General features: G+C 38.7%; 1 protein-coding gene across 1 annotated transcript in view; it reads right to left on the reverse strand.

Annotated features, from left to right (window-relative positions):
* Positions 1-18137, reverse strand: part of POLA1 (DNA polymerase alpha 1, catalytic subunit) — a 290911-nt gene that overhangs the window by 98768 nt on the left and 174006 nt on the right. The window contains exon 35 of the mRNA XM_052662950.1: positions 6825-6941. Coding sequence (XP_052518910.1) covers positions 6825-6941 — 117 coding nt within the window. The remainder of the gene's footprint in view (positions 1-6824; positions 6942-18137) is intronic.

Raw genomic sequence — 18137 nt, forward strand, 5'->3', positions numbered from 1 at the left:
TGTAAGTAATTTTTAATATTAGGTTACCTCTTGTTTCTTTTAAGTCTATGTTTTAACAATTATTTCTGCAGTTATAATTAGTTAATATGTATCAGCAAATCATATCACATTCCATGACTTATCAAGATGGTCCTGTCTCATCACTCCCTTAGTTAGGTGTCTTTGGCCAGGATCATCACATGGGGTCTTACTCTCTCCCACCCAATTACTGAAATCATATTTTAAAAGAAATATCTGAAATAACCTCTCCTTAAGCAATTGGCTTCTAGGGGTACAGAATGAGTACATTGCAAGCACATTCTTATAAATATGCTGCTTAGAATGCCAGAATATTGAAGGGATGGACTGTATGATTTCTCATTTCAGGGGCCAAGATAGTTACGAAACCACGCGACCATCAGCATCTGGTTCAGTAACGCTGTGGTTTTCCCCTTGGGAGAAACCCGTTGCAGAGAATGATAAGCTAAAAGCAAAGATAATTAGCAACTGGTAGAACAATCCTCCACAAAGGGTGCTGATTAGAATCGAGCAGCGTCCACTTGGAAGGAGGCATTGAGCCACTGGAATGGGCAGAAATGTACTTCATTTTAATCGATATTTTGGAGAAGATTAAAAAGGGAAGGCTAATCACAGCATCAGATATGTAGAAGCCAAAAGACTGGGCGCACAGCAGAACCAGGATCCAAGTTATCCACAATAGGCCAGTGATGGGCTGAGCACAGCAAAGGGAGATTTGACAGGGTTCACTGGAAGGTCTCTGCCACAGAGAGTGCTGGTTGGCTCCCAATACCCAGTCTACTCTTTTTCTCTTTTTAGTAACAAAATAAGCTATTATATCCATGTGACTAATTTCTGGCTCATGAAACGTAAGGAGTATTGGGTGGGAGTTCTGAGAAGACTGCTCAAAGAACTGGCTTGGCTAGGAAGCGCAACCTTTGGACTCTTCAGCCTTTTCTGTGTCCTGTAGTCTGTGATGCCTTAAAGGAGCTTGTGCGGTCACCTTGGACCACAATGTTACCTTGAGGGTCACTGTTGATGACACTGTCAAATTAAATGTCTATTCTGTAGTTGACGATGGACAGGGAAGCCTGGCGTGCTGCGATTCATGGGGTCGCAGAGTCGGACATGACTGAGTGACTGAACTAACTGAACTGACTAAGAGTACCTGTGCACGTGGCCTTATTTGGAAATAAGATCTTGGCAGATAAAATCAAGTTAAGGTGAGGTCATACAGTGGGCCCTAATCCAGCATGACTATATCCTTATAAGAAGAAGAAAAGAGACACAACTGTGATAGCAGAGACTGTGGTGATGCATTTGCAGGCAAAAGAATGCCAGGGATTACCAGAAGCTAGAAGAGGCAAGGACTGATCCTCCTCTACAGGTTTCAGAGAGGGAAAGAGTCCCCTATGATGCCTGGATAGCAGACTTCTAGCTAGCCTCCAGAACTGTGAAACAGGAAATTTCTGTTGTTTTAAGACACTCACAGTTTGAGGTACTTCATTATAGCATCCCTAGGAAACTAATACAGTACTAATGGAGTCTTACATTAGGTAAAAATAAACCACCTGCATCTCAGAAAACCTGATAAGGCATGGCTTAGCAATTTTATGTGCCAAGAAATTATGTGTTTGAGTACACAGAACATGCAAAATGAATCAATGCTGTGAATATGGATGTCAAGAAAGTTAATGCAACCCTAAAAAGACTTCACAGAAATTTATTACCTAGAAAAAGCTGGTAGTGGCAGGTTCATTTTGCTCTACACTAGTGGTAATGAGAGCTATCCAACAGCTGTGTGCAATTTGGGGCTAATCATTTTATCAGGACATAAACCCTGGACTAGGATCATTATTCTGAAAGCAAAGCACTAGACAAATGGTTGAAGATCTAAAGATACTTGGCCTAGCAGGGAAAAGCTTAGGAAGATAGCTACCTTCAAGTATCTAAAAGGTTCTCAGAAAACAGGCAAAGAGTAGGTGCTTACCGAAAGCAGGAAAAAGGAAGGATCAGTCTGCCTTTATAGCACCATTTAGCTAAACTAGGACCAACAATGGAGGCATATGACAAATTGAGACCAAACACAAGATCTCTCTAAGTAATGAAAACAAAATAAACTTCAAAAGCATATTGAAAGAAGCAACTCAAATGTTCATGAACAGATAAATGGATAAATACATTGTGATATATCTACTCAATGAACTATTATTTGGCCATAAAAAGTAATGAAGTACTGACGCAGGTTACAACTTGGATTAAACTCACAAACATTATGCTAAGTGAAAAAAGCCAGTTACAGAATGTCACATACTGTATGGTTTCATTTATATGAAATATCCAACCTAGGTAAATCCATAGAGACAGAAAGCAGATTAGTTGTTTCCAGTAGCCCAAAAAATGGGAAGGAATAGGGAGTGACTGCCTAACAAACAAAGGGTTTTTTTTGGGCGGGGGGTGGGTGATGAAAATGTTTTGGAACTAGACAGAGGTGGTGATCACTTAACACTGTGGATGCACTAAATGCCACTATATTATTCACTTTAAGATGGTTAATTCTGTCATGTGAATTTCATCTCAATAATTTTTTTAAAAATAGAAAAATACTATACTGAAAGGAAGGCTAGTATCTGCTTCATGGTAGGCAAATCTGTATGTAGAATTTAGCAAAAAGTGTTAGTCGATCAATCATGTCCAACTTTTGCAACCCCATGGACGGTAGCCCACCAGGCTCCTCAATTCATGGAATTTTCCAGGCAAGAATACTAGAGTGGGTAAACATTCTCTTCTCTAGGAGATCTTCCCAACCAAGGGATCGAACCCAGATCTCCTGCACTGCAGGCAGATTCTTTACCATCTGAGCCACCAGAGAAGCCCAAAACTCTGCATCAAAACACAAGCACAGGAAAATCAGGGCAGAGAATTCCAAACGGTCCTTCATGATAAAAGCCCATTGTCTACTGGAGGGTAACCAATGACTCAGTACAGCTGTTTGAGACTTTCCATCATAGTCCCAAGTTTCTCTTCCTGTACAGCTTATGATTACTTCCTTAAGAGACCACAACTGTTTTCATCTTACACAGAAACAAGACATTGTCCCACATAGCCTGGCAACATTCACACTGTCTCTAAGTTACTTTTTAAATCAATAATCCATCAGCCACAGCCATAATGAAATTGCAACATACAATGATCACGAGTTCAGTATTTCCCCCCTCCCATGAAGGCCAGAGTCCTACATGGTACAAACGTTCTGTTGCAAAAGATTTTAACAATTCTACAATTAAGGGTAATGTGAGAAACAGTAGGGGTATCCCACAGTAGGACCGGAAGTCATTTTAGTGCTTTCCTCATAAGAGGCCTTTAAGAAATTTAGTTGAATAAACCAAACTCTGCCACAGTGCTCCTACCTCCCCCCCCATTCCAGCCAGGAGTAGCAAGTGGGTCACATGCAGATATTTTCTCATCTCCACATCAAGAACGGCAATGTTAATGAGAAAAAGTTTAACTTGGTTTCAATCTCAGTTCTAATTAGAAAACAAAACCAAACTAATGCTTTATTTTTGGTTAATTACGTAATATAAGATCCCCTGTGTGTTCGGATCACAGGATCACAGCGATACAGACTTGACCACCTTAATAAGTCAAAAATTCACATCCTTAAAATAAATATATATTAAAATAATTATTCACTAACTTGGATAAGTCTTATCTCGATCATCAGTGTGAAAAAAGGTTCTATTCACCTGGGAACTTACACATACAGTGGAGTTTTCATTCCTGTATTTATTTGCACTTTCTATGTGCAGAGAATGCCCAGAGAGTGTATTTCTCATCATCAGAAATTTGTATACTGTCAAATTGCCATTGACCTGAAAACTCTTAACTGATTTATTTCTGGTTTGTTTTTTTTTTTTTAAGCTATCTAAGAGAGACACGTCTAAAACCCTGGGAACAAAACTGTCCCAGCTTTCTTTCTCATAACTCTGGCAAGAGAAGCCAGAAGAAGAGCCAGCTCTCAAATCCCAAGTCAATTCTGGGAAGTACTCAAGCCAACTACAACACAGGACTAAATGAGAGTAGATTTATTATGTGAAGATCAGATTGGCACAGTAAGAGGTAAGTATTATACCATCAAACTTGACAATGTATTTAAAGTCCTCACTAGTTAAGCATTAGGAAACTCTAATGTTTATCCCCATACAGATATTTACAAATGCCTAATTCTGCCCACAGATATCGATTTTATATAATACATGTAATGCAATCCTAAACTAGCTTTATAAATAAGGAAATGTCCTGTTCGTTGCTATGTCCCTAGTCCCTAGCAAAGTGCCTAGGGTATAATAGGTGTTCAATAAATTATGATTAAATGAAGGTAATGTATGACTGACACACAATCACCCAGAACTTAAGAACCAGACAAGCATAATCCTGCAAAATAGATCCTCTGGAAAACCCTAATTACAATGATCTTGCCCATGGCATCACTGATTCTGGAGCCACTTTAGAATGATCTCTAAAAAGATACAGCTTTTTCTTCCTATTAGGAAAGCCCAGGAACATCATAAATAGAATTAAGAGATTTCCTACTCATCACTAGTAACTGAAAATGAACTGAAGAGGAGTAGGCTCAGTCCCACTGTTAAGGTCCCTGCAAGGAATGGCGAAGAGCAAGATCACCAACCAGGATGCTCTGAACCTCCAGTTATTCCAGGGGGTCATGTTCTGAGCAGCAACATGGCCTGAGGAGCTAAATGCCCCTGAGTAGTTGGTAAATGCCTACCTAACATGCTCCCATTTTGAGGACAAGAAAATGAAGGGAAAAAATACTTCAAAATGTGTGTGTTGCTTCACTCATTTAAAAAAGGTTCATAAATGATAAAACATAACCTGATGTATTAAACCACTACCAATAACATCATCAGCACTTACTGGAAAGTTACCGATCTACTAGCTGTACATTTTCCTTGTACTTTCTGTCACCAAGAATGGAATCCTAAGATTGGCTGACTTTCTAAGAACTAATTCAGTTTTCATTGAACATGATTTGATGAGCTAGATGTTTAAAAAATCTAAAAGGCAGCATCGGTTCATGAAGCAAGGTGATTCCCCTGGAGTCTACAACTGGATTGATGACTCACACTAAATATATATACTTTTGTTCTCTTTCTGCACCTGCTGATGCAAGTCATAAGACGAGACTGACGTAAAAAGAATTCGCTACAACAACTAATTCTCACTTATGTGCGACGTATTTTTTAAAAAATCTACCATCTAATTAACAAAGACATACTAAAAATAAGTCAAGGAACATTTTATACCTATCAAATTAGTTAAAAATAAATGAATGATAATGCACAAATGCTGCAAAGGTAGAGGTAAAACTGGCACCTAAGTTGGGGTAATCCATTTAGAAAGCAGTATGGCAACATGAATCATGTCTACATTAAATTTACGCACTTGGATGTGTACTGTTGATAAATATTTCAAATAATAAGTAATTTAAGCAGGAAATCATTCATCATAATTTTCTAGTAAAGGGGTAGTAAAAGTAGCCTAAATTGTCCAATGAAAGGAATGGTTAAATTTGTGTTTACAAGTTTAGTACTGAAAGTTAAATAGCAACAGAGACAGATGCTCAACAAAAGATAAACATGATATAAAAGCATATCTTCACTATGACTGAAACCACGTAAAAATACATATGGATATGCACAAGAACAAGGGAATATACAATGGTGGCAGCCACTTGTAATTCTTGTTAAATTCTGTTAAGTGTTATATTATGTTAAAATATTTTCCTAAAACTAGCCTGTGTATCAACTCTTTTCAGTGAAAAGATCTGAAGTCAAAATTTTGTTAAAACTGGTCTATGAGTTAAAAAATAAGTAAATAAGTAACAAGCTTCCTATTCTCACTCTTCTCACCCAGATCATTATAAATCCTTGGACCAGAAAAATTTGGAAAGTGAGGCACATAACAGTCCTATATCAGTGAAGTAGACTGCACCTTATCATTTTACAGGTTCTGTGACAGTCTACAGTAAGTCCTGTTTAACCTTGACTATCTGACATGAGTTTGAGTGAACTACGGGAGTTGTTGATGGACAGGGAGGCCTGGTGTGCTGCAATTCATGGGGTCTCAAAGAGTCGGACACGACTGAGCAACTGAACTGAACTGAACTCAGAGTTGGCTTGAATTACTTGATCACAAAATCCGCTTTGCCTGGAAGACCTTCAAATACCCCTCTCCCCACACAGTAGCAAATGTTGCTTGGGTCTATGATGTTCACAGTGGGTGACAGAGGGACGGCATCTTAATTACCAGGAAAGTGCTTCCAGACTGCGTGCTCACCAGATGGGAGTCACTGAGAGTCTATGTACTGAGGTGAGAAAAGGTTTGAGAACTACCCCTCTGTGCTGCTACTCAGAAACAATGAATTCCACAAAAATCAAATCAGCCCTTTATGGTACAGGTTTGGGAGGTTTTTTGGCCTTTGCAAAAGGGGTTCTGATCTACTCTGAAGATAACAGTAGCTTCTACAAAAGTTATCTCTTCTCTGTAATTAAAAAGTGGTAACCAAAGACATCTGAGTAACCCATAAGAGAACTAATCAGTTTCTCTTTTAGTTATAAATATATACTGTTCATAATGTAAAAATTAAAGCATGTATCTTTTTGAAGTCTGGATATTTTGTTAAATACATGTGTGTGGTAGTAGCGTATCACCACAGGGCATATACCAAATATCCACTTCCCAGAAGTTACAAGCTAACATCCCCATGCCCTGCCATGTACAGTTCTTGAGCACGAGGCGACCATTACCTCTAGTCGAAGTGTAGCTTTCATGCAGACTTGGCAAAGTGGTCCATTTCGGGAGAACTGAAGGGGAAGGTGCCGAGTTCGATTTCGACATGTGGGCTCTTCACAAATCAACCAGCCCTGGAGAGACAAAGAGAATGCTTCAGTCCTATCACCACCATTTGTACTGTATCAACCAATACAAACAAAAACCCTTTCGTGATCAAGATAAGACTTATCGTGATCAACGTAGATTCGTGTCATCCAATAGATTCTGAAATAGCTCCCTACCCTTCTTTCCTGTCATGTTAATTTGATCTATGCGCCAAACATAAAAATTAGGAAACTCATAAAGTTTGGAAAAAAAAAGAGAGATCACATGAGACATTAGTTTCTTTACTTAAAAGAAATACTCCTGCCACCTAATACATCAAAACCTCCCAATAAAAACTCATGATTACATGCAGAATGTAAACTGATGGGTTTTAGTTCAGTAGCCTGCTTATTGGAGAAGGCAATGGCAACCCACTCCAGTACTCTTGCCTGGAAAATCCCATGGACGGAGGAGCCTGGTAGGCTGCAGTCCATGGGGTCGCTAAGAGTCAGGCACGACTGAGCCACTTTACTTTCACTTTTCACTTTAATGCATTGGAGAAGGAAATGGCAACCCACTCCAGTGTTCTTGCCTGGAGAATCCCAGGGATGGGGGAGCCTGGTGGGCTGCCGTCTCTGGGGTCGCACAGAGTTGGACACGACTGAAGCAACTTAGCAGCAGTAGCAGCAGCAGCCTGCTTACTTAACTTATATGCAGAGTACATCATGAGAAACGCTGGGCTGGAGGAAGCACAAGCTGGAATCAACATTGCTGGGAGAAATATCAATAACCTTAGATATACAGATGACACCACCCTTATGGCAGAAAGTGAAGAGGAACTAAAAAGCCTCTTGATGAAAGTGAAAGAGGAGAGTGAAAAAGCTGGCTTAAAGCTCAACATTCAGAAAACGAAGATCATGGCATCTGGTTCCATCACTTCATGGGAAATAGATGGGGAAACAGTGGAAACAGTGTCAGACTTTATTTTGGGGGGCTCCAAAATCACCACAGATGGTGACTGCAGCCATCAAATTAAAAGATGCTTACTCCTTGGAAGGAAAGTTATGACCCACCTAGATAGCATATTAAAAAGCAGAGACATTACTTTGCCAACAAAGGTCCATCTAGTCAATGCTATGTTTTTTCCAGTGGTCATGTATGGATGTGAGAGTAGGACTGTGAAGAAAGCTGAGTGCCGAAGAATTGATGCTTTTGACCTGTGGTGTTGGAGAAGACTCTTGAGAGTCCCCTGGACTGCAAGGAGATCCAACCAGTCCATTCTGAGGATCAGCCGTGGGATTTCTTTGGAAGGACTGATGCTGAAGCTGAAACTCCAATACTTTGGCCACCTCATGGGAAGAGTTGACTCATTGGAAAAGACCCTGATGCTGGGAAGGATTGGGGGCAGGAGGAGAAGGGGATGACAGAGGATGAGATGGCTGGATGGCATCACCGACTCGATGGACATCAGTTTGGGTAAACTCTGGGAGTTGGTGATGGACAGGGAGGCCTGGCATGCTGCGATTCATGGGGTTGCGAAGAGTCGGACACGACTGAGCAACTGAACTGAAGTGAAAGGCCATTACTAAAGTAAAGAATATACTGAGTAGAAATGAATGACTTTCCCAACAGCTGACTACTTAATTGCTCCGATCAGTTTCCTTCTCCATAGAATGGGCACAATAACAACACTTTCTTTATAGGTTTGTTATAATGATGGGATACATTTAAAGTGCCTACAACTATCTTTGACATAAAAGAAACACTTAAAAATGTAAGCAATTATCTCCTTTTTAATGAAAACAGATTCTTTTATGCATGCTCCCTGGAGGCATAAAATTGGCTGCAATGTTTTCAAGGACAACTTCAACCAACCACTCTTTTCCAGTAGTTTCAAATAGCCTTTGCCCACTTCCCTGGCCTTTAAAACCCTCCTCTTCTCTCGCTTTCTTTCTTCAGGTACTTTCTCTCACAGTCCTTGTTTAAATTTTCTCATATAGATGTGGTAACAACATATCTGTTAACTTAAATGAGCTCTGTTTGCTATAAAACTTAACTGTTACACACAGAATTCTTCAAGACTTCACATGTGGGGTTGAGCAAAGCTCTGGTGTTCTTATGAAGGCACCAGGGCCTGTGGGCTTTAGTGCTACATGTATTAGGCATGAGAGCCCTAAGGCAAATGAGGGTGAAACACTAGGGGATAAAGGTGAACAAGGTATGTTCCCTTGTCGCATGTGGTCCCCACCTGGGGAGCCGTGAGTGTTGGGAGTATTTGAAGTGGAACTTCTGAACTGGTCTTCAGGAGTAAGTAGAGGTTTAGTAGGTGGAGGAGGCAGGGAAGACAACTTAGGCAGAGAGAAAATGTGCACAAGAGTGAAGAGAGAATGATGTATGATATGATTGTGATACGATGAAGCAAAGGCTCAATGACATGTTTAACCATACTCCCTGTTTCGAAACTGAGCAACCTCAGTTTCAGAAAAGGCCAACACCTTTTCTCTCCAGATAAGAGCAGTATATAGACAAATATTGCTGAATTACTTTAGGGACTTTCATCTGTCGCTTATTAAAGTTGTCACGTGGCATTAATCCAAAGCTGCAGGATGTCCCTGCTCAGTGTTCTGTTGAGTGACTTCAATCTTCTTCTTGGAAGTAGCTACAACCAAACTCAAGCGAAAGTGCCCAGAATCAGTTCTTCCAGCTCGTTATGGCTTTCACACCAGAGAAAGTACACTGTAGAACTTTCTGACTCAAATAAAAGATGCTGCCTTTAAAGAATATAAAATTCATCTAGACAATACATTCAGAATATACTTCACTCCCACCTTCAGTAGGAACATCAACTTTTCAGGTAGAGTCTCAAGGAGTCCTTATGAAACCTTTAATATATGCCCAGAATTGTATTAAATACTGTGGGGAATAGGCAAAGAGTCCCCAGGTATACAGTCTCAGGAAGTTTTATCATCTAAATAGGAAAGCAAGATCCACATACACAAAAACAAAACAGCAATTAGCTATGGTATGGTTTTAAGAACCACCTTGCACAGTATCAACTAAAATAACAGAGAAGAGATTGAGTCGTGTGGATTCTACTGATCTGAGACATACAGCTACTACCATAGCAAAAGACCCTGAACAAGAAAAGAGAATCAGTGGTTCTTAGTCATAGGCAACTCTTTCAATTCCTAGGGCCTATTACCAATTTTCTTGATCTGAGGATACATTTTAAGAGTTCTGAAATTCAGATGCCTTTACAAATAACATGTATTTGTTCCCTCCAAAAAAGCCATTAAGAGTGCAGCTCAAAATTGATGGTCCTCAAGAATTAAAGAAAAAATATACTTTGGTTTAGCATGTTCCAGGCATGGGGGAGACAGAGGGACAATGGGATTGACAGCAACAGCTGGTAGTACATTTTAAATGTAGCTTATAAAACAAAAGGTGAGACTAGTTGTTTCTGGAAGTACCCTACATGGGCTTGGGCTTAAATGCATATTAATAAAGGAAACAGTAGCATTCAAGGGAAATGATGTATGAAAAATACAAGAATGAACCACCCATTCATTTATTTGGATTTCTGACACTACATTTGCTACCTGAGACTTTACACACTTGGGAACACTTATCAGTTAATAGTCACAACCACAGTTGTAACTCATTCAATTCTTAACAAAATTTTTTAAAAAGCAAGCAGGTAAGTCAATTATCATGTTTTGAGACAATAAAGTATTGAGTACCAGAATACAACCCAGGGTTAAAATTATTTTTTAATTTTTTAAATACAATGTTCAAAAAGCTACAGTTCTTTTCAGGTGTTTTTGAAACTTGATTTTATTAATTTACCACAACTTCATGACTCACCAGGTGAGCTGCCATCCAGGGAGATGCTAAATTGTCACCTCACCTGTTTCTAAAGCAAACACCCAACTCTATCTCTGACAGAGTTACTAACTAAATGTCCTTTCAAATCATATAGAAAACAGATAATATAATTTGTCTAGACTTCCTACCAGTTATAATTAACATTAAAGAGGTCTTTTCTTCTTTGTCACCTCTCTATTCAGTACTTATTTGGGTTTGTTTGTACTTACTATCTGTTAATCTCCCTTTACAAATGACAACAATAACTAGTGCTATTATGCATGGAAATTAAACATGCTGATAACTGTTGTGAAGGGAACTGGGGCTGAAAAAAAATATTAGAAGCCTGTAACTCTTTATGCCTATTGTTTTATTTTAATAATTAAGCTTTTGGTCATGGTGCATTTTAAATAAAACTCTTTAATGGGGGAAAGAGGCCCCAATTATATTTAATATATGTTTTGCTTCCATTCAGTTTTGTCAAATACATTTCGTTAACCCTTTGTTTCCCCAGCAAATATTGACTGACTGTGCTAAATACACCCTTCAAGGAACATTTGAGCTGTTAAAAATAAATATGTCAGATTTTTGAAAATATTCCATGATGAAGCAAATCTTACAGTATCTCACAGTGCATTTTGCCTCCCATAGGTGATAAAAGCAAAAGAAAATACCAATGTTGTATAAAATCTCTTTGAAGTAACACAAGGGCAAAAATCAACTTATTTTCATTTCCCATGTTGGGAAATAACATGCAGCCCAAAGGTACATTGCCAAGTCAGTGAAGGAAAAAGAAAATTTAATAATGTGTAGCTTTTTGAAAACTCCAACCTATAAAAAGGTTTGGCTTTAAAAAAACCCCAGAACCACTCTGAGGATGTCTGCCATCCAAATATGTCATCTTATTATGCAATACCATGTGTAAATCCCAAATTGTCATAACCAAGAAGAATAGGGTCATTAAGTTTTCAGATTGCTACTTTAACCATGTTTATAAGTAGAGGGTTCAAATGAGGTGAAGCCAGCCTGTCCAAGCGCAAAACAAACCTTTATCAAAACATGCAAAACTCTTATCACCTGTTGCTTTAGTCTCAGCATCACTAATACCTTGAAATCATTGTGTATGAAATTGTGTTAAATGCTGATTGGTTCTGATTGCTAAATTATATTTCTGAGGCCTCAACAAAAATGGCTTCTGTCTTCACATGCTAAAAAGGGATCGATTTCCACTTGTAGCTGAGGCATTCCTAACAGTTGCACCTTAAATGCAAACTGCTATTAATTCGTGTACATCTCTATTTTTAGAAGGATGTACACACAGAAATCACCCACACACGGAAATGTGGTGCATAAAAGGCATTCAAACTATCTTTTGAAGAAAATAAATGAATAGAAGCAATAAAATAAAAAATGCACAGGATCAGGTTTATGGAAAATAATAGGGGTTTAAAAGTCACAGTAGAAAAAAAATTTACAGTAGTTTTCATACTCTTTAATCAAATATATGGGGTCCCTCACCAATTTCCCTCACCAAATCTGTCCATCGGCCTTATAGTTCCATTATCACCAACCGCACTCAAACCCTGACCTCAATGATGATCTACTGTGGTAGCCTGTGCCAGGTTTCCCTGACTCCATACTCTCCCACAGCCAACGCACAGCCTTTCCAAGTGTAGCTTTCCAAGACCTCTCTACTCCCATCCTCCAATTGTATACCTTCCTATACCACGCTTTGGTCCCATTCCTCCTTTCTCACTATTTGTCCCATAGTGCTGGCTTTCTGTCATCATCACTTTTTGCCTATTGCGTTCCTGCTCATGCCACAGAACCTCTGCCTAAAATGCCCATTCACTGAGCATCATTTACATTCCTCACCTGTAAAATTTCCCCAACCCTCAGGGACTTCTTCTTCTAGTCCAGTAGCCACTGAACAGACCCTGCTGTCCACTGTCCTGGAACCATCTTATCATACCTTCCTAATTGGATGGTCAGGCCCTTGGGGAATGACTCGTTTTGGATATGGTAGTGTCTTACCCAGTCTCTAGCACAAAATGTTTACACTCAATGAAGAAAACTGAACAGGTATGAAAAAGTGCACTTGAGCGTGCTCTCTCCCCTCCCACTTTATTAATAGGTGATTTTGTATGAAGGGGTCAAACTGCTCTCTAAGCCTCAGTTTCCTCATCTATGATACCGGCTGTAATAATGTTTACCCTATTAGACTTGCTCAGAGGACCAAATAAGAAAGCCCACACAAACGTTCAGTAAGTGTCAACTATTGTTATTCTCCAGTACTGGGGGACATCAGTGCTGTACTTATAGCTGACAACTCACTATTCTAACTAGGAAAGAACCTGGTCCATTTCCACCTGATGTTATCCCCAAATGAAGAACTACAAAGAGGGCTAACTGGTAAGATTAGGCAGAACTGCTTCTCAACTTGATTGCATACAACTATGCCATCAACACAAGTAAAATTTCTGTTTTTCCTAATAAAACTACACTGGATTTGAAGTTATAGATGGCAGAATAGACAGTAAGGAAAGTGCTTTATTTAGGGATTCACATAGATTCAAGAGACAACAGAACACTACTGCAGTGACGTATGATTTATTTAAAACTGTAATGGCTCTCCAGGAGTGCAGTGACAGGGTCACAGGGCGAGGTCTGCCAGCATGCATGCTCTTACAGAGTTCATCATATCATTACTATTTTTCTATAATGGCTGTTAACTGCTCCTCTCCCCAAACTATATGCACTTTGAGAATACCAGACACTCTTTTCACCCAAAACCATTTATAAATGTTCTGGAGTTCCCTTACAGTAACATTTTTCTGTCACAGAATTATTCCCAGTGTAAAATGGGCCTTCTTATAGACAGTGCACAGTATGGGCCCACAGCTGCTTTTGAAGAATGACATGTTATGATTTGGGATTTCCAGAAATATCAAAAAACAAATTGCTTTCTGACCCACATTTGCACCCAAAACTGGGAGAAAATTTTCCTAAGATCTCTAGGGGAAGTTTTAACATGAATATAATTTTACTTTTAAAGTTAAATCTTCTACACTGCAACATCCTGGCACATCAGAGTGATTATTAAGTCTCAGAGAGGTGCCAGAGTAGGAGATGAAAGAGCAAATCAGGAAAAATATACACATACACTAACTATTCACCAAAGTTAATACAAAAATATTTTTAAACAAAATTACCAAACAAAAGAGAAGTAGAAAATGCCTCATCGGTCAATGTAAGAATTTTAAATATTATTAAAATCGATTTTTAAAGTAAGACATCTCTTTAAGTGAACAGTCACATGTCATTTCATCCAAGTTATTTGAAACTTATTGATCTTATCATTTGTGCAAGGACCATACTCTGCCATCAGTTTGCTCAAAGGATAATGGAGCACTCCCAAACTGTTATGATAGGTTAGATGCAAACAGTGGGCCTCATTTAGACACATAGAATAGCACTACAAGTGGACAAATTCCAATCTCAGCAATTGTATATTACATGATAAATTAGCAAGTTGTTCTGCTTTGCCTTACATCAAATCCAATACCATAGTCTTGTTATTTTAATTTGCAATCAGAGGATGAGCATCAGAAGATGTACCTGAGGCACATTAGAGAGCCCCATGGAAGCCATCTTCTTCTGCTATGCTGTGAGCAGAGAAAGCCAACAATTACCAGCAATTTTATTTTACCACTGTAGGACAATACTAGAACAGTTAAAATTGTCTCCGTGCAAGCAACCAGGGAAAAAATACTTAAAATGACTTTATGTGGAAAATTACATTTTGGGGGAAAAAAGTTCAATGGAGGACATGTATCTTTCTGTATGGGCAGCTAAAATCTCTCTTAGTATATTCAAGTCTATTCTATAAAATGCTCTCTCTATTTATCCAACTCAAAAGCAAGCTACATTCTTAGGCTATAATAGGTCACAACTAAGTACACAGTACCTTGCTTCAGGAATAATTTTGCTTTGTCTGTCAACTGTCAACAAAGCACAAAGAGCTCATGCAACCCAGCCATGTACTGTGGATGTCAGAGATCTAACAAAATACAAATAGTAAGAACACAAGATTTCCGCGCTGCCCTGCTTTCACTTTACAAGAGAAATTGAAAGCATTTTCCTCTCTACATTCCATTAATCTCTATTGTATTACAAATTTTTTTCATAAAACACTCTTTTTTCCCTATGTGAAGCCACAAGTGACTTGGGGATGTAATATTCCAACCATGATGAATGTCCGACTTTCCAACATGAATGGTTATAATAAATGGATGTGTCAGTTAAGGCATATAGTTATTTCAACAAGGAAAAAAGAAAGAATCAAATGGAATGAGATGGGAAAATGGCTACTCTGATGCTCATTAATGTTTCAGTGATGAGGCCACTGAGAAAAATTGTTCATTACTTCCAACATGGCTCTTACCCTTCAAGTCCTCACTCTTGAAAAAACATCACCTTAGGTATGTGCACATACTAACAAGCTTCAAAAGTTAACTAACTCAAGGCTTAGTTTCATCAATATGTACACAGAAAAAAAGACTGGAAGGAAATACTCTAAAAAGCTATCCATGATTATCTTTAGGTAGCTTTTTCTGTTTCTATATTTTATAAATTGTCTACAAGTACTTATTGTTTTTATAATCAGAAAACTATTATTAATGAGGGAACAGACAGTTTTACCAAGAGTATTCTGTATAACTCAACCACTAACACATCTGAAAAATATTTTGAGCCATAATAAGCGTTTGGTTGTTCTCAAATTTTCAAAGAATGGGCTTATGGGATAAAAAGGCATTTGAAAAAAATTTCTGTTCAGTCTATCAGATATTTCAACAATAGGTTAATTTAAACACATAAGCAGCTTCCAAGCAGAATGGCAGGGCATGTATTATTAGTATTAGACACATATATGAAATTAGGCTATTCACTATAATGCACACAGCCTTCCACGGAATATGATTTTAATACTTTCCTTTATGACACTGCATCTTCAAAGGTAGGTAATAAATCAGTTTTAAAGAAAGGTGCTTTGTTCCCCAGACCCCCTCCCCTGTCTTTATTCAGTGTACACATGGATCAGCTCAGATGTCCAGGGTAGGAACTGATTAAAAACTTCAATCAGGAAAGCATGCCTAGAAATTTATTACTAGGAGAGTTTCTTTTCTTTGCTCAAGTCTAGCTAAAAGTAAATTTTATTGTTTGTTTGTTTGCAAGCTAGTATTTACTGGTATGAGTTAATGCGGTATTCCTGGGTACTGAAAAACATGTTAAAACTGAACTATATGCAGTTGTCTCAAAGGGCACCTTAAAATCAGAGTGGACTTCAAATCATCACCCGGCAATATTTGTTCATTTAACTTTAATTATTTTCTCCTTGAGAATGGTACTAATGAAACTGAATATCTTTCATGGTTTCGAAGGACCGTTTGAATAGTCTGTAAACAGAACTAAGGGTAGACAAGAGATCTGGCTGCGCCAGGGGGTTGCTAGGTGATGTAGAATGTAAACCCACAAACTTGTTAAGGTTTGCTTTGCTTTCATGCCACTTTCACACACTCTCAAAAGTTTTAAGAATTGATTTTTCAGGTGGCCATTAAACCCCCCCTCCTCCAAATTCTCCCCCAGATGCTCTGCCGGATTCAGAAGAGATGAAATCCATCTGACCTTTGGCTGTAACCTGGGAAACTTTTGCTTTTACATAAACGTAGGATCATGTATTTTATTACTGCCCATCACTGAAGAAGCAAATCCACAAAAGTGGATTTCCAAATTTCAAACTGACATGTCTCTTTTCTTATTCATCTTGTAATAAAATGAAGATTTCTTTTGAGAGGAAAAAAAATTGTGATCACAGCATAGAGGGATTCAGGGCATAAAACCCACAACACCATGGCAAATACCTAAGCACAGATTACCATCGTGACAGACCTCTCGGTTTAGTCCCTGGAGGCTCTCTTCTGGCCTATACACTAGGTCTCACTGCCTGTGAGGCTTCTCTCTGCCTCCCCCTCCCCCAAGCTCCTTTTAAAGTAGCTGATCAGAGATTGTCCAGTAAGAGCACTTTATTAGATCATCAGCCAGAGGGGTTCACAAGTACTGAGAGCAATGGGCTCAAATGCGGCACATCAGTTTTAATAGACCAGGGGCTACTAGTAAACTGCAGATACTGCTGAGAACTTTCCATGCACTGAACTCTTGAAAAAGCACCGTCTCTCCAGCTTAAATGCAGCTGCCTCTTTCAATGCCGCAAATGGGTAAATTTGACAAAAAAGCCACCATTAAGACTACATGAAAGGCTCAAGACAACATCCTTTCAATGCTTTGTACTTCAGTAATCAGATGTACTTACTCACCCCCTCCCCCAAACCCGATCAAGAACTATTTCTGAATGGTAGGAAATAATTCCACTTTGTACATCTTTTAGTTAATCAAGACTTTCTATTCAGCAATTTGACCTTTTGTTCAAAACAGGATTATCAGTTTTTTCGCCAGTTACCAAGGGCGACTCGCATGGTGAACATAATTGCAATAATTTGCAAAACACCATGGCAACCCACATTACAACTAGGTAAATACTGGGCTTTTGTGCTACATTGTTATTTTCAGAGATGCTGAAGTCAAAGAACGAATGACAAATGAACACAAAATTTATATTTGCTTTGTCTCAAAAGAGAAGAAAATTGATAACAAGAATTGGGGGGAAACCGACTACAGCTGTAATTTCTAACTTGATTAATTAGGATGGTAACAGTCCTTAACAGTATATTCAACAAACAGCCCTGACTTCGTCTCTCCACCCACCTCTCTCTATACCACTACCAGTATCCCCCCCAACCCAGACAAATTTTTTCAGCTTGGAGAACAAACATCCCCCATTTGCTCTTTTCTTCAACTTAATGGAATCCTTAATTGCAGAATATTGTTCTCCTGCTCTTCATGGCAATGAAAACGGAGAGAAACGAGGACAGAGTGCCAGGGCAGACAGGGAACTACAGTCAGTTTTTTCCTGCCTCTTTTGGACACCCCAGGCCCAATGATGAGACGGCATTTTTCTGGTATCAGCAGCTGTTTCATAGCAGACAATAAAGTAAAAACTATTTAGCTTTGCAGAAAAGCTACTTCTTTCCTCTTGGCAATACAAGGTAAGTCTACACGGCGAAATGAAGTTTCAGAATTTAAATACCAGAATGTAATTTGAGAAAATAATAATTTTTTAAAAACCATATATTTTTTCTATAAAAGAATTATTAACTGTGCTTCTGTCCAAAAAAGCTGTTGAAATGCATGTGTTTGGTATTTGGGGAAGATGTTTGACAATAACATCCATGTGTTGAAAACCACTTTAAACTCAGAGAGCC

Source organism: Budorcas taxicolor, chromosome X, assembly GCF_023091745.1.
Source record: "Budorcas taxicolor isolate Tak-1 chromosome X, Takin1.1, whole genome shotgun sequence".
In the NCBI taxonomy this organism is placed as follows: domain Eukaryota; kingdom Metazoa; phylum Chordata; class Mammalia; order Artiodactyla; family Bovidae; genus Budorcas; species Budorcas taxicolor.